The 17,321-nt window shown below is 45.6% G+C and overlaps 2 protein-coding genes across 2 annotated transcripts in view; both read left to right on the top strand.

The window, feature by feature from the left end:
* LOC115892021 (CKLF-like MARVEL transmembrane domain-containing protein 1) overlaps positions 1–2,074 on the top strand; it is an 8,326-nt gene extending 6,252 nt beyond the window's left edge. Inside the window, exon 4 of the mRNA XM_030925489.1 lies at positions 1,770–2,074. Coding sequence (XP_030781349.1) covers positions 1,770–1,940 — 171 coding nt within the window. The 3' untranslated portion in view covers positions 1,941–2,074. The remainder of the gene's footprint in view (positions 1–1,769) is intronic.
* A 96-nt stretch (positions 2,075–2,170) lies between these two features.
* CMTM2 (CKLF like MARVEL transmembrane domain containing 2) lies at positions 2,171–16,883 on the top strand. The gene is made up of 5 exons (XM_010355171.2): positions 2,171–2,288; positions 2,444–2,805; positions 2,939–3,097; positions 15,629–15,730; positions 16,545–16,883. Exons 2-5 carry the CDS (start codon positions 2,569–2,571, stop codon positions 16,725–16,727), a joined length of 681 nt encoding a protein of 226 aa, XP_010353473.1. The 5' UTR covers positions 2,171–2,288; positions 2,444–2,568; the 3' UTR covers positions 16,728–16,883.
* The last annotated feature ends 438 nt before the right edge of the window (positions 16,884–17,321 follow it).

A 17,321-nucleotide genomic window follows, 5' to 3' on the forward strand; every position in this document is an offset into this window, starting at 1 on the left:
CAGCTACTTGGGAGGCTAAGGCTGGAGAATGGTGTAAACCTGGGAGGCGGAGCTTGCAGTGAGCCAAGATCACGCCACTGCACTCCAGCCTAGGCAACAGAGCGAGACCCTGTCTCAAAAAAAAAAAAAAAAAAAAATCAGTATTCCAAGACTTTGAAAAGGGAAATTGGCAGACCCCATTATATCATTAACCAAGCAAAATCCCCACTACCACCCACTCCCCTTCTTGCACTGACTTCTTCAGGTGATATGAAGTTGCACAAACTCTGAGCTCATGAAAATCTTAATTCTAACATGCATTCTCCAAATAGGTACAAAAACAAGAGTCTGTTAAACCCCTTTTGAGAATTGTAGACACTATTTTTGAAATGTTAAGCAAGATCTTTTTGTCTATAAATAGGACTTTGATTTTCTGGACTAGAGAATTGTATTTTAAAGACAGATAAGAGAGATTGTAAGGGGGGAAAAGTGTACTGTCTAAAGTGAATAATCCAGCCTATTCAGGAAGGAAGGAAGAGGAAGGAAGGAAGGAAGGAAGGAAGGAAGGAAGGAAGGAAGGAAGGAAGGAAGGAAGGAAGGAAGCTGCCACACATTGAAGTGCCCAGTATATGCCCTGCACCAGGCGAGGCACACTCTGATTTAATCTTTACAACTCTCATTTGTACAGATATAGGAACTGAGGTTAAATACTTTGCTCTGGGTCACAAGACTGGGACAAACTGGGACTCAAAAGAAATGGCAGATCAAATGCTTGGAAGATTCAGGGGGTCAGGAGGGGAGGTAGGGCTTTGGTTTAAGAAGTTAAACAATGAGAACATAAATTAATGCAGAAAAAAGGAATGTATTTGAATTCATTCCATAATCAATAAATATCTATCAATCCCATTGGATCGTGCCAGACATGAGCTTAGTGCTGGGGATAGAGCCCCTTCCCCTTTGGGTAAGCTCAGATTCGCTGGGGCAAGACACCTAGGAAAACTCATTAAGCAGCCAGGAATTAAGTGACCGTAAAGAGAAGCATTCAAGGCTGTCAAGAGTCCCGGAGTGCACAGGGGAATATCCGTGCCATGGGCCCCTGGTCCCCATCCGCTGACTCCACAATCACTCCTTCTACTGCCAGGAGTTCCCACCCCCAGTTCTCCATTTCTTGCCTGGAGGGCAGCATCCCACCACACCCCTCACTGGTCTTCCGGCCTCCAGCCTGGTTCACTTTCCATTCACCTCATGGCCACTGAAAGTAGGTTTTCTGAGTCTCACAACCTGACCTCTTTGATAGAGTCCCAGATCCTGCACCTCTGCCCACCTCAACTCTGCCCACTTCTCAGCTGGCTCCAGAGGTCCTGGGCACACCAGATTCCTTAGAGACCCTAGTCCAGTGCCTGGGTTCTCCTCCTCCCCTTAGGAATTCCTTCCTGCCCTTTGCAAACATAGCCCAAAAGTCTTTCCACGGAGAGGCCTTTTCAGGACCTACCCCTACCTGCAGCCACCTAGGGCCACTGCCCTTCCCTAGTCCTTTCCTGGTACCTCAGACATCAAGCGAGGCTACTACTGGCAACAAAATCCCCCATTTCCAAAATCCCTTTTTCTGGGAAAGGCAGAGTGGGCCTGCAGCAGGCAACTGGGCAGGCGCGAAGAAAGTAGTGAAGGGTCAGAGAGGACAGGAGGCCGCCCGCAGCGCCCACCCTGGATAGGGATAGGTTCAAGGGGTTGCTACCGACCTGCAAAATAACCCCGTCTTTCCTTCTCTCATATGGTCTTGTATCTGACAGTCCCTGTGTCTCACAGCGGTAATTGTGTGTTGCATCGATGCGTTTGTGGTCACCAAGATGATGAGGACTAACTTGAAAAGATTCCTGGGAATCGAATTTGAAAGCAAGCTTTCCCCCGCCAAGGACGCCTACCCCGAAACCGGCCCCGACGCCCCACAGAGGCCCGCCTGAAGCCAGCCCCGCGCCCTAGCAGATGCATGTGTCTGTCCAATCTCTGCCTCCGAGCCCACCCCCGAGCTCGCGTGCTGTCACCCATTCCGGCCTAAATGTGACCATAAAATTAGGGCTACTGCTTTTATTGAGAATACCTGCTTCCTCTCTTTGCCTTGTGTAAAAGTCGTGTCGTATTTTCCTGCGCAAGTCGCGTTGTATTTTCCTGCGCGTGGCGCTACGCCCGCGGAGCTCAGGAAGGTGACCCGGGGCTCGCAGCCCCCCGACCCGGCAGCGGAGCGGCGGCTTACAGACCTGGGGCTGCCTGGAGACGCCGGGATGGGACCGCGAGGGCAGCTCCGTGCCGAGGTGGGACCAGCGGTTTGGGAACGGAGGTGGGGCCCATCGGGGGCCGGCGCGTGGAGAGTGGGTGGATCCGGCCACTGCGGGGTGGGTGGGAGCTGCGCCAGGAGACGGGCGCGCGTGGAGAAGGCGCGGAAGTTGACATTCGGTGGTCCTGGCAGTTAGCTGAGCGCGCCCTCTGAGCCGCTCGGTTGACACCAGGCTTTCTAGTAGGCCTGGCCTACCCAGAAACAGCAGGAGAGAAGAAACAGGCCAGCTGTGAGAAGTCAAGGACACCGAGTCAGTCATGGCACCTAAGGCGGCAAAGGGGGCTAAGACAGAGCCAGCTCCACCTCCAGCCGGGGCCAAACCCCAGGAGGACAAGAAGGACGATAAGGAGCCATCGGAGAAACCTCAAAAGTTGGTGCAGCCCAAGCACGAAGTGGGCACGAGGAAGGGGTGTCGCCGCTACCGGTGGGAATTAAAAGACAGCAATAAAGAGTTCTGGCTCTTGGGGCACGCTGAGATCAAGATTCTGAGTTTGGTGAGTTAGACTGGTATCCCTGGATGGAGGTCTTTGGCTGAGGGTGGGGAGAAGGAGGAGGAGGCTCCAGGGGTCCTCAGAGAGATGGTTAGAGGCCCTTGCTGCTGGCTGAGGTGTCTATGTCTCACTGCAGGGCTGCCTAATAGCGGCAATGATACTGTTGTCCTCACTCAGCGTGCACCCCATCTTGACGCTTATCATCACCATGGAGATATCCATCTTCAGTTTCTTCATCTTACTGTACAGCTTTGCCATTCATAGATACATACCCTTCATCCTGTGGCCCATTTCTGTAAGTAAGGGGCGATGGGGAGTGCCTGCATCCAGAACGCTGATTATGTGTGTGTGTTGGCACCTGGAAAGTCACAGAACGGAGAGACACACCTCACCTCCCATATCTGTGCCTGGGTCAGGGGCTCAGAACATCAGTGGGGCCCAGGCAGAGGCAGCTGGGTGCAAGAGGGGTAGCTAGGCAGAAAATGCTCCAAAAAAGCCTGTCTGTGTGTTGGAGTGAGAGTGGGGAACTCTTACCTACCCGGTGGTCAAAGAGGGCCTGAGCCTTTGTTCTCTTTAGGGCAAGGGGAGGTGTAGCAATCAGTTGTTCCTCCGAACTCCTGTGCCAGCTCACATTTGACAGGAAATCACCCCAGAAGGACCCCATTCCCAAAATTCAAAGAATAAAATTACTCTCCCATAAGTCAATAAAATAAGACAAAAATGGGATTTTTTTTTTTTTTTTAAATCACTTCTAAAGCAGTGTTAGGTCTCCAGTGAATATCCCTAAAAAGGATACCTGGATCAGGATGTTCAACCCAAAGCAGTCATCTAGTGGAATGAGACAGAACTGGGCAAAGTACTGAATCATTCCTAGCCTGTTTCCTCATCTGTAACATGGGGACAGTCATATTCCTTACAGAATTGACATTCAATCCTGAGGATTAAATGTAAATTGCTTGACACTGTGCCTGAGGACTCATGGAGTTGAATCCCTCACCTGTGTAATCACAGGGCACACCCACCTAACCCCTTGCCAGTCAATGAAGACCCCAATTCCCAAGTCCCTTTGTTCATTGCACATTCATAGCCTGCCTCCCAAGCCCTCTTGTTCACTGTTTCACTCACTTTACACTTGAGGAAATTGGCTTAGAATGGCCAAGCAACTTGCCCCCAGCTCACTTAGCTGGTAAGTAGCAGAAAAAAGCTTCGAACTTAGCTTTATGAGTACATTTTCATCCTGCCTTCTTGTTAAAAGCTATTAAGGTCCAGGGATCCAGAGGTCTTGGTGAGGTAGATGAGGACCTCCAATACAGGGAGAAAGGACAGGAGGGCCAAATAAGGACTCTCAGAAAAGGGACAAACAGAGGACAAGGTAAAAGGACAGGCAGAGGACAAGTTTCTAAACAAGGAGCCTGAGAAGACATTTTTAGTTCCAGCAAGATGAAAAACCAGTGAACCCTGAAAATCTTCCTGCTGTGCTTATCTAAAAATACCAGGGGAAATGTAACCAGTATTGCTTTAACTGAATGAATGGTGGGCAAAAAAGAAATGAAAACACAGAGGCGCCAGAAATGGAAAACAGGGCAGTGATCACATAAGCTGCAAAGTATGAGTGGGAATGGTCCACAAGGTAGTGTCTCAGGAACCTACAGCATGAATTTTCATGCACTCTCAAGTCAGGAAATAAGGCCTTGATCCTAAGCAAAGTGGGAATTTAGAACTGAAAACCCTGTATAAAGCCAGCACCCTGGAAAGGCTACCCCCTTAGGGAAAACATGGACAAAGACACATACCCTTCTTATTCCCAACACAGAGGAATAAGAAAACATGTTCATCTCTGCCTGAGTGTTGAGTGGGCAGAGAGGAAGTCTTCCTTGAGAAATAGAAACCTTAAGCCTGCCCTTTGTACAGATTGGAGTTTGAATTTTTGTTACCTGCAGCCTAGAAACCTTCATGTAGCCCAGAAACCTTCATCCCTGGGAATTACCATAAAAATTGATCCCAGTCTGACATTCTGCTGATATCCTTGGACTCCTGATAGAAATAAATGCAAAATCACAATCAGGGCATGAAGAGATTCTCACAGAGGGGCGGGGGGAAAACCTTGTCAAAAATGAACTAATAATTCAAAACTACAAAACACCTAATTTAAAAAAATCCCCATTACTTAGAATCAACAAACACAACAGATGGATTAGAATCCTGAGAATATGAGATAATAGAAGAGCTATCTGAGAATAATAATATATTTTAAGTGATTATAGACGTAAGAGTCCTGAGAAAAGAATAAGACACTATGAGGACAGAATAGACAGATTTTTTAAAAGTACAGTGTCTAGAATAGAAAATATAGTTATTGAAATAAAAATGTCAGTAGATGAATTCAAAAACAGATCAGACATAGCTGAAGAGGGAACTGTTAACTGAAAGGTATGGGGAAATTACCCAGAACACAGCGCACAGAGAGAAAGAAAATAAGAAAGAGATTGAGACAGAACATGGAGTGAGAACATCCATCAAGGTTGTTGGGCTGGGTGTGGTGGCTCACACCTGTAATCGCAGCACTTTGGGAGGCTGAGGTGAATAGGTCCCTTTGGTCCAGGAGTTTGAGACCAGCCTGGGCAACATAGGGAGACCCTGTCTCTACAAAAAAAAAATTTTTTAAATTAGCCAACCATAGTGGCACATGCCTGTCGTTCCAGCTACTCAGGAGACCAAGGTGGGAGGATGACTTGAACCCAGGAGGTCAAGGCTACAGAGAGCTCTGATGGTGCCACTGCACTCCAATCTGAGTGACAGAGCGAGACCCTGTCTAAAAAATAATAAAAATGGTGTCAAGAAGCTAGGCACAGTGAGTTGTGCCTATAGTCCCAGCTACTCAGGAGGCTGAGGCAAGAGGATCTCTTGAGTCCAGGAGTTCAAGGCTGTAGTGTGCAGTGATCACACCTGTGAATAACCACTGCACTCCAGCCTGGGAAACAAACAAGACCCTATCTCTTAAAAAAAAAACAAGCAAGGGGAGGGGTTGGCATGTGGTTCACGCCTGTAATTCCAACACTTTGGGAGGCCGAAGTGGGAGGATTTCTTGAGGCCAGGAGTTCAAGATAAAGAAAAAAACTTCAATAAAAAATTTTAAAACTTATTAAGAGAATAGATGAGAGGAAATATTCAAGAGAATGGAGGCCAAGAATAGTGGCTTACACCTGTAGTCCCAGCACTTTGGGAGTCCAACATGGGAGGATTGCTTGAGCCCAGGAATTCAAGACCAGCCTGGACAACATCATGAGACCTTCCGCTTGTCTCCACAAAAAATTAGCCAGGCATGGTGGCACATGCCTGAGGTCCCATCTACTCAGGAGGCAGATTTGGGAGGATCACTTGAGCCCAGGAAGCTGAGGCTGCAGTGAGCTGTAATCCCATCACTGCATTCCAGACTGGGAGACAGACAGAGACCCTGTCTCAGAAAAAAAAAAAAAAAAAAAAAAGTAGCGAGAATGGAGAAGAGGAAATATTCATACTGATAATGACTGAGAACCTTCCGTATTTAATGAGTGGTGTCACTGAAAAATGGCATAATAGGAAACCCCAAAATTTTGTCTCTCTACTGCAGCAATGAGTAACCTAGCAAAAACTGTCAGAACTAACTTATTAAGAACCCAAATCTAATTAAAAACTTAGAACAGCCAGAGGAGTGCTTAATGAAGGAAGAAGCTGCTGGATTTTGGTAAGAGAGGCCTGTGCACTTTAATTTACCTGCTGGGCATCTCTTACCCCACAGCTTGGCAATGGCTATGAAGACAGCAGCCCAAATTCCTGGCAAAGCCTGCTAGTGACCAGCATAAAGAGCTATTTTCGTGTGTGTATTGTGAGACAAGGTCTTACACTGTCATCCAGGCTGGAGTGCAGTGGTGCAATCGATATCTCATTACATTACAGACTTCATTCTGAAAGAATTGTGGTTGTATGTTTGTTTGGACCTGTCTGATGATTACCTAAGAGATTGGTCCAGGAACTTGCCTTTGTTTCACCTGCCTCAGAACTTTCTCAGGGATGAAGCAGCCTCCCAGGTAGCATTTGTCAAAAACATTTAAAGGGAAATACACTTGCCTCACCCACTTGAGACAAGAGAAAACAGTGAGTCAAGCAGTAGACAGACCAGAAAAGTCTGGGAAGAAAGAGACTGAGAAAGGAGATATATTAGGGAATCTAGAAGACTACACACATTCCCAGGGCTGGACAAATACTCAGAAATGACCTAAGAAGACCCTAAGCTTCCACCTTTGGTCGACCATTAGGCTCTGCACAATCAGGAGGTGAGAACTATGACAGAGTTGTAAACAGCCTGGCCAAATGTTGATAAAGTGCCCCAACACAGAACCAACCTGCAAAGATCAGTAATGTTTTTGTTCATTTGTTTCCAAGCATTTAGGGAAATCTCTGTCAAATCACTAGCTGAGGCCGGGCGCGGTCGCTCACGCCTGTCATCCCAGCACTTTGGGAGGCCGAGGCGGGTGGATCACAAGGTCAGGAGATCGAGACCATCCTGGCTAACACAGTGAAACCCCGTCTCTACTAAAAATACAAAAAATTAGCCGGGCATGGTGGCAGGCACCTGTAATCCCAGCTACTCGGGAGGCTGAGGCAGGTGGATCACTTGAGGTCAGGAGTTTGAAACCAGCCTGGCCAACATGGTGAAGCCCCATTTCTACTAAAAGTATTTAAAACTTAGCTGGGCATGGTGGCGGGTGCTTATAATCCTAGCTACTCAGGAGGCTGAGGCAGGAGAATCCCTTGAACCTGGGAGGTGTAGGTTGCAGTGAGCTGAGATCGTGCCACTGCACTCCAGCCTGGGCAACAAGAGTGAAACCCCATCTCAAAAAAAAAAAAAAAAAAAAAAAAACTGATGTAGTGGTTTTTTGTTTTTGTTTTTGTTTTTGTTTTTTTGAGACGGAGTCTCACTCTGTCGCCAGACTGGAGTGGATCTCAGCTTACTGCAAGCTCCGCTTCCCGGGTTCACACCATTCTCCTGTCTCGGCCCCCCGAGTAGCTGGGACCACAGGCGCCCGCCGCCACGCCTGGCTAATTTTTTGTATTTTTAGTAGAGACGGGGTTTCACCGTGTTAGCCAGGATGGTCTCAATCTCCTGACCTTGGGATCTGCCCACCTCAGCCTCCCAAAGTGCTGGGATTACAGGCGTGAGCCACCGTGCCCAGCCAAAAGCTGACATAGTTTTAATACCAGACTAAACCAATTTTATATATAAAAAAGAAGATCACTACATATAGGAATTTTGAACTTGTGTGTACCTAACAATATAGCCCCAAAATATAAAAGCCAAACATAGACTTAATTATAAGAAAGAATTAACAAATAGTAACCACAGCAGGAGATTTTAACATGTGTCCCTCAGTAATTAACAGTTTGATCCACTGACATGTAAAACATAGAACCATACATCCATAATAACAGGCTTTATATTCTTTTTAAGCTCACTTGAAACAATCATAAAAATTATCCTCACATAAGACCACAAAGCCAATATAAATAAATAACAAGGAACTGATAAAATATAGAGTACATTCTCCAATTCAATGAAATACAGTTAGAAATCAGTAACTAAAATGTAACTAAAGCCTTGTATGTTTGGGGGATAAATCTACTGTTTTTCCCTCAGTATATGAGGATTTAGTTATATGTAGTGTTTGCAAATACTACCTGTAAAATGCAGATAATTCAAATTCAAATCTGTATGCTTAGAAAAGAAGAATGAACATTAACAAATCAAATGTCTATATGAAGAAGATACCAAAACAAAACAAAATAATGAAATTAAGGAAATGCCAAAGATAAGAACTAAAAATTAATGAAATAGGAAACAAAGATTTATAGGGAGGATTAATAAAACTAAAAATCTGGTTATGTGAAAAGACAAAAGTAGACAAACTTCAAGAAAAAGAAAAGTAGGAACAAAGAAAAACAGTACAAAGATCAGGAAGAGATTTTAAAGATCACAAGGGAAGCCAGGTGGATGGCTCATGCCTGTAACAGCAATGTGGGAGGCTGAGGCAGGAAGATCAGTTGAGCCCAGGAGTTCAAGACCATCCTGGGCAACACAGTGGGACCTCATCTCTACAGAAAATAAAAAAAGTAGCTGGGTGTGGTGGCGTGCACTTGTAGTCCTAGCTACTTTGGCTGAGGTGGAAGGATCGCTTGAGTTGGGGAGTCAAGGCTGCAGTGAGACAGTGATTACACCACTGCACTCCAGCCTGGATGACAGAGTAAGACCCTGTCCCCCAACAAACACACACACACAAGGGAAAATAGGTGGGGTTTTTTGTTTTGTTTTGTTTTGTTTTCAGACGGAATCTCGCTCTGTCGCCCAGGCTGGAGTGCAGTGGCACGATCTCAGCTCACTGAAAGCTCCACCTCCCAGGTTCACGCCATTCTCCTGCCTCAGCCTCCCAAGTATCTGGGACTACAGGCACCCACCACCGCGCCCAGCTAATTTTTTTGTGTTTTTAGTAGAGACGGGGTTTCACCATGTTAGCCAGGATGGTCTTGATCTCCTGACCTCGTGATCCGCCCGCCTCAGCCTCCCAAAGGCCTCCAGCCGGAAAATAGCTTTTTATACCAATAAACTAGAAAGTTCAGATAAAATAATTTTCTAGAAAAAAATATCATTTACAAAAATTGACTCAAAAATAAATAGAAAAACAGGTTATAAAAGAATTCATCCATGTTTTCATCTGGCACTTTTATTGTTTCACGTTTTACATTTGATTCATTTGAGTGATTTAGGGATATGATATGAACCATGGTTCCATTTTTATATCCTGATGGCTTTCTAGTTGTTCCACCCCGTCACCTGATTTATTCTTGTATTGAATAGTACGTCTTTTCCGCCATGGATTTGAAATGGCGTATTTGTTAAATGCTAAAAATTCCATATGTAGGGTTTATTTCTAGATTTTATATTCAGTTCTATTTTGTCTCTTTTTTTCTTTTAAAAAGCGTTATAATATGTCCTACTCTCTGCTAGCGCCTTGATCTTAAGACCAGACATTATAAGGAAAGTAAACTATAGGCCTATCGTATTTGAAGATAGCCATAAAAATTCTAAATAAAATATTAGCATAGTGAGGCCGGGCGCGGTGGCTCATGCCTGTAATCCCAGCACTTTGGGAGGCCGAAGCAGGTGGATCACTTGAGGTCAGGAGTTTGAGACCAGCCTGGCCAACATAGTGAAACCCATCTCTACTAAAAATACAAAAAATTAGCTGGGCATGGTGATGGGCATCTGTAATCCCAGCTACTCAGGAGTCTGAAGCAGGAGAATCGCTTGAACCTGGGAGGCAGAGGCTGCAGTGAGCCAAGACAGCACCACTGCACTCCAACCTGGGCAATAAAGCAAGACACCTTTCCAAAAAATAGTAATAATAATAATAATAATAATAATAATAATAGCATAGTGAATCAAGCAATATATAAGAAAGCAATACATCATTATGAAGCAGCATTGATGCCAGGAATACAAAGATGGTTTTGCCATACATACACACACACATATATAAATTATTATATATAATATACATATTAATATATTTCACTATAATATATTCACATAATATATTTTACTGCTTTACTTAAAGGAAAAAATATATCCTATAAGCTACAGCAAAACCATTTAGTAATATTCAATACCAATTTTTAGAAAACTCTTAGCCAACTAGGAATAAAGAGAACTTCCTTATCTTGATATAGGTATCAGGGCCAGGCGCGGTGGCTCACGCCTGTAATCCCAGCACTTTGGGAGGCCTGGGCCAGCAGATCACAAGGTCAGGAGATTGACACCATCCTGGCTAACACAGTGAGACCCCATCTCTACTAAAAATACAAAAAAATTAGCCAGGCGTGGTGGCAGGCGCTTGTAGTCCCAGCTACTCAGGAGGCGGAGGCAGGAGAATGGCGTGAACCCAGGAAGCGGAGCTTGCAGTGAGCCAAGATTGTGCCACTGCACTCCAGCCTGGGCGACAAAGTGAGACTCCGTCTCAAAAAAAAAAAAAAAAAAAAAAATAGGCATTTATCCAAACCCACACAAACTATTTTATGGTGACACTCCAGGAGCATTTCCTTAGAGGTGCGTACTAGCTTCTCTTTTATTCAATATTGTGATGGAGATCTTAGTACAATATGACAAGGAAAACAAAAGGTAATAGAAATTGGGAAGAGAAAAAAATCTTTTTTTTTTTTTTTTTTTTGAGATGGAGTCTCGCTCTGTCGCCCGGGCTGGAGTGCAGTGGCCGGATCTCAGCTCACTGCAAGCTCCGCCTCCTGGGTTTACGCCATTCTCCTGCCTCAGCCTCCGGAGTAGCTGGGACTACAGGCGCACGCCACCTCGCCCGGCTAGATTTTTTGTATTTTTTTTAGTAGAGACGGGGTTTCACCGTGTTAGCCAGGATGGTCTCGATCTCCTGACCTTGTGATCCACCCGTCTCGGCCTCCCAAAGTGCTGGGATTACAGGCTTGAGCCACCGCGCCCGGCCGAGAAAAAAATCTAATGGAATTATCTACACAGAAAATCTAGGAGAATCTACAGTGAAATCACTAGAACTGATTGAGTTCCACAAGGTTACCAGACACAAAAGCAATAGTGTTCCTGAATACCAACAATGAACAATGAGAAATATATGATTTTATTTTTGGCTGGGCGCAGGGGCTCACGCCTGTAATCCCAGCATTTTGGGAGGCCTAGGTGGGTGGATCACTTGAGGTCAGGAGTTTGAGTCCAGCCTGGCCAACATGGTGAATCACCATCTCTACTAAAAAATCCAAAAATTAACCAGGCATGGTGGTGCCTGCCTGTAATCCCAGCTACTCGGGCGGCTGAGGCAAGAAAATCTCTTGAAACCAGGAGGCGGAGGTTGGGATGAGCCGAGATGGAGCCATTGCACTCCAACCTGGGTGACAGAGTGAGACTCTGTCTCAAAAAAAAAAAAAAAAAAAAAAAAAAGCTCTTTAAAAGAAACCACTTAAAACAGCAAGAAAAACTACAAAGTGACTAAGAATAAACCTACTGAAAGATATGTAAGACGCTACATAGAGAATATAAGACTTTATTAATGGATATCAAAGGAAAATGTAAATAGAGAAACATTCCACATTCATAAATATGAAAACTTATTATCATAGATATCAATTCAATTCTGAATTAATCTATAAATTAAATAAAATTTCATCCTAACATGGATCTTTCATGGAACTTTACGGGGTGATTCTAAAATTCTTATGGAGGAAGAAAAATTACTAACAAGGATGGATTCAGCCAACAAGATATGAGATTTACCATAAAGCTTTGGTACTAGCTCAGGGACTGACAAGAAGACTAATGAAATTGTTACAGATTGAATGTTTGTGCCTCCCACTCTGCAAAACCATATGCTGAGGCCCTAACCCCACTGTAGCTGTACTTGAAGATGTGACCTCTAAGGAGGTAATTAAGGTTAAATGAGGTCAGAATATTGGGGCCCTGATCAAATAAGTGTCTTGTTTTTTGCTTGCTGGTTTTGAGACAGAGTTTTGCTTTTGTCACCCAGGCTAGAGTGCAGTGGCACAATCTCAGCTCACTGCAACTTCCACCGCCTGGTTCAAGCATTCTCCTGCCTCAGCCTCCTGAGTAGCTAGGATTACAGGCATGCGCCACTACACCCGGCTAATTTGGTATTTTTACTAGAGACAGCGTTTTGCCATGTTGGCCTAGCTGGTCTTGAACTCCTGACCTCAGGTGATCTGCCTGCCTTGGCCTCCCAAACTGCTATGATTACAGGTGTGAGCCACCACACCCAGCCAGTAAGTAAGTAGCTTTATAAGAAGAGAGCAGAGAATTCTCTCTCCCTCTTGCTCTCTCTCTACACACACACACACGCACACATGCACACACACATACACATGCACACATCAAAGAAAGGCCATGTGAAAACGTAGTGAGAAGAGAGCCATCTGCAAGCCCGGAAGGAAGGGAGCCCTCACCAGAAACTGAATTTCCTGGCACCTTGCTCATGGACTTCAGCCTCCAAAACTGCGAGAAAGTTAATGTCTGTTGTTTAAGCCACCCAGTCTGGGATATTTTATTATGGCATCCTGAGTAGACTAATACAGGAATAGAAAAGAAAACTCAGAAATAGATCTACAAACATATGGCAACTTGGCATATGACGGAGGCAGCATTATAAAACAGTTGAATAGAATATTCAATAAATGTCCCTGGGATTTGTGGAGAGAGAGGAAGGGAGGGAGAGAGACAGACTATGTATCCCATTAAAATTAAAACTTCAACAGAAGACATCATAGGCCAGGTACAGTGGCTCACACCTATAATCCTGACACTTTGGGAGGCCAAGGCGGGAGGATAACTTGAGTCCAGGGCTTGGAGACCAGCCTGGGCAACATAGGGAAACCCTGCCTCTACAAAAACAATTTTTTTTTTTTTTTTGAGATGGAGTTTTGCTCTTGTTGCCCAGGCTAGAGTGCAATGGCATGATCTTGGCTCACTGCAACCTCTGCCTCCCAGGTTCAAGAGATTCTTATACCTCAGCCTCCTGAGTAGCTGGGATTACAGGCGTGCGCCACCACACCTGGCTAATTTTGTATTTTTCGTAGAGACGGGGTTTCTCCATGTTGGTCAGGCTGGTCTCGAACTCCCAACCTCAGGTGATCCACCCGCCTTGGCCTCCCAAAGTGCTGGGATTACAGGCGTGAGCCACTGCGCCCAGCTTACAAAAACAATGTTTTTAATTGCACAGTGGCAGGCGCCTGTAGTCCCAGCTGAGGCTGAGGTGGTGAGGATCACTTGAGCCCAGGAGTTCAAGATTGCAGTGCGTGGTAGAAACACCCTGTGTCTCATTTTGTTCATTCCTATAATAGGCTACATCAGTTAAAATTAATAAATCTAGCCGGGCGCGGTGGCTCACGCCTGTAATCCCAGCACTTTAGGAGGCCGAGGCGGGTGGATCACGAGGTCAGGAGATCGAGACCATCCTGGCTAACATGGTGAAACCCCATCTCTACTAAAAATACAAAAAATTAGCCAGGTGTGGTGGCAGGCACTTGTAGTCCCAGCTACTCAGGAGGCTGAGGCAGGAGAATGGCGTGAACCCAGGAGGCGGAGCTTGCAGTGAGCCGAGATCACGCCACTGCACTCCAGCCTGGGCGATAGAGCAAGACTCTGTCTCAAAAAAAAAAATTAATAAATCTATATTTCTCAATGTGGATAAATCTCAAAAGGCAAAAAGCAAGCATTGAAAGGTAGGATACTTTTTATTTAAATATAAAAAGTGTATTTTGAAATACACAAAATAGTATACATTGTTTATGAATATATAATATGTAGAAAAGCACAAATTCAGACGGGAAAACTGCACATCAGCTTCCAAAAGTTGGAGGAGGGAGGCATGAGGGACAGGAAGAGGGAAGGAAGCGAGGGGGCTGCAGCTCCATCTGTGAAGTTGGATTTCTTGATTTCAAAGAGGCCTAAAGGGGACATTGGCAAGACGTTAACATCTGTTAAATGTCAGTGGCTCCTGGCCTGGTAGAGATGGGAGTTGGAGGTAGGATGTTCTATTATTTTCTGGGCATTTGAAATGTATCAAAATTCAAAACATTAAAAAAGAAAAGGCCTGAAACAAAGTGGCCAGGGAAGGACAACAGCAGGAAATGGCATTATAGAAACCAAGGGGAATGGCAGGTGTCTTCCAGCGCTGCAGGATCAGCTGCTTCTCACCCCATCCTCTAGCCCCAGGAGAGATGCGGGAGGAAGCCAGCCTGCTATGGCCATGGTTTGGCCAGCTCTGAGAAGTTTGGCAATGCCTTGCCAGTAGCGGGAGGGAAACGAGTATATGGTATGGGGAGGGTGAGACTGAAGTCACAGGGGATGGGCAGGAGGGTTGAGGAAGGAAGAGGTGGTGCCACCTTGCAAGGAGGGAAAGGGGTCTAGGAAGTCAGGCTGAGGGCAGCGGGTTGCAGAGGAAGCTGCCAGGCTCCCAATGAGATGCTAAAGTCCATCAGAGCCAATGCAGCCCACCCAGCCAGAGCGGGAAGCTGGCCCTGGGAGCTGAAAGTCAGTGGTGGGGTCCTTAAGAGGGACATCATGACGTTTTATAGTTGTGTATTTATTTAAATGAGTATTGACTGGGTGCTGTGGCCCAGGCCTATAATCCCAGCACTTTGGGAGGCTGAGGAAGACGGATCGCTTGAGTCCAGGAGTTTGAGACCAGCCTGGATAACATGGTGAAACCCTATCTCTACTAAAAATACAAAAAAAAAAAAAAAAAAAAAAAAAAAAAATTAGCTGGGCTTGGTGGCACACGCCCGTAGTGGCAGTCGGAGGTGGGAGAATCACCTGAGCCTGAGGAGGTCGAGGCTGCGGTGAGCAGAAATTGCGCCACCGCACTCCAGCCTGCGTAATCAGAGTAAGACCCTGTCTCAAAAAATAGAAAATAAAAATAATAAATGAGTATTGGTGGGAGGAGACATAGGCAGAAACCAAATGTGTGATTTCACAGAGAGATGGTAGAAGAGGGGGCTGGTGACTTCACAGGCTTCAGCATGAGGGCATTTTAGCATCCTGGAATTTTTAGGTTTCAATTTAAAAAGCCCAGCTGGAGGGCCACAGATATGTCCACCTAGCCCGGTGTGTGTTTATCTTTATGCACACATTTTTAAATCAGGTGGAAGTTTGCAAATCATTCCTTTGGAGGAAGCTAACCAGGGTGCAGTGTTTGTTGCCGGGGCGCTGGCTTTGGCTGAGGCTGACTCACCTCTCCACCTTCAGGACCTCTTCAACGACCTGTTTGCCTGTGCGTTCCTGGTGGGAGCCGTGGTCTTTGCTGTGAGAAGTCGGCAATCCATGCATCTCCACTACTTACTTGCTGTGGTGAGTCTTTCCAGGCTGGGCCGTGCATTTGCTCTGAATTTACCTCTTTTGGAGGATGGGTGTTGTCCTCTGTTTAAGGAAAGGGCTTCTTTATTTTTCACAAAAATCTTGGGATCAAAGTAAAGTTTAAAAGTGAAGTAGGCCGGGCGCAGTGGCTCATGCCTGTAATCCCAGCACTTTGGGAGGCCGAAGCGAGTGGATCACCTGAGGTCAGGAGTTTGTAGAACAGCCTGGCCAACATGGTAAAATACAAAAATACGAAATTTACAAAATTTAGTAGAAAATATATTTTCTACTAAAAATACAAAAATTAGCTAGGCATGGTGGCGCATGCCTGTAATCCCAGCAACTTGGGAGGCTGAGGCAGGAGAATTGCTTAAATCCAGGAAGCAGAGGTTGAAGTCAGCAGAGATTGTGGCACTGCACTCCAGCCTGGGTGACAGCGAGACTTCGTCTCAAAGGAAAAAAAAGTAAAGTAGACAGATGTTTCCAATGGAGCCACCATTTAAATAAAGATGATGTCCGGGGAGCCAGCCCAGGTTCCTTCCTGTAGCTGCCGACCCCAGAGCAAACAGTCCCACTCTGGCTGGGTTTCAAGACAGAAAAGAAACAGAGATGAGATGGCAGGATGGGGGAGTGGAGAAGGCCGAGGCTGGAGGAGTAGGCACGCTTCTAGCCTCTCGGGGCTGGTTGACATTTGAGGGGACATGGGGGACGTGTGAAACAGCACCCGCTGATGAACGAGAAACCAGGAGGGAAACTTACCACGTTTGGAATGAAAAGCAAAAGTCATGAGGACCCTTTTGTTTTCCAGATCCTTATTGGTGTGGCTGGAGTTTTTGCTTTGATTGATGTGTGTCTTCAAAGAAACCACTTCAGAGGCAAGAGGGCCAAAAAGCATACGCTGGTTGCTCCTCCAGGAAAGGAAAAAGAACCCCAGCAGGGCAAGGGACCAGAACCCGCCAAGCCACCAGAGCCAGCAAAGGGAAAGAAATGACTTGGAGGAGGCTCCTGCTGTCTGAAACAGCAGTGTATTTTACAGCAATACATTTCCACTCTCCTCCTTGTCTTCTTTCTAGAATGGTTTTCTTTTCCATTTTCATTACCACCTTTGCTTGGAAAAGAATGGATTAATGGATTCTAAAAGCCTAAAGTTGATGTAAGCATTATTTTGTTCATTCAGCAAAAGTTACTGACTGGCAGGGTGCAGAGGGTAATGCCAGGGCAGGGCCCAGGAGCCAAGGCTCCTGAAGTGCTCCCAGGCTACTGGGCACCAAGGGCCTGGGGGACCAGAAGTGTAGGTGTTTCCGGCTGGCGACCCCAACCAACTGGCAGGGGGCGGGGGTCAGGGCACCAGGGGCAGAGGAAGACGAGAAACCAGAAAACAAAAGGATCATTTTGTTCACACTGATTATTTAAATTTTACTTTTTAAAAAAAGCATCCAAGCAATTGTTATGAGAAAAATAAATTTGTTGGCCTTCCTTGCAGTTTAGTTTTAGGTTTTTTTGTTTTTGTTTTTGTTTTTTTTGGTGAGTCAGAGTTTTGCTCTTGTTGCCCAGGCTGGAGTGCAATGACGTGATCTCGGCTCGG

This window comes from Rhinopithecus roxellana, chromosome 20 (genome assembly GCF_007565055.1).
Source record: "Rhinopithecus roxellana isolate Shanxi Qingling chromosome 20, ASM756505v1, whole genome shotgun sequence".
Lineage (NCBI taxonomy): Eukaryota > Metazoa > Chordata > Mammalia > Primates > Cercopithecidae > Rhinopithecus > Rhinopithecus roxellana.

Coding starts and splice junctions, on each gene's coding strand:
- CMTM2 (XM_010355171.2), top strand. CDS start 2,569: ATGGCACCTAAGGCGGCAAAGGGGGCTAAGACAGAGCCAGCTCCACCT. Junction 2,806..2,938: donor AGATCAAGATTCTGAGTTTG/GTGAGTTAGACT, acceptor GTCTCACTGCAG/GGCTGCCTAATAGCGGCAAT. Junction 3,098..15,628: donor TCATCCTGTGGCCCATTTCT/GTAAGTAAGGGG, acceptor CTCCACCTTCAG/GACCTCTTCAACGACCTGTT.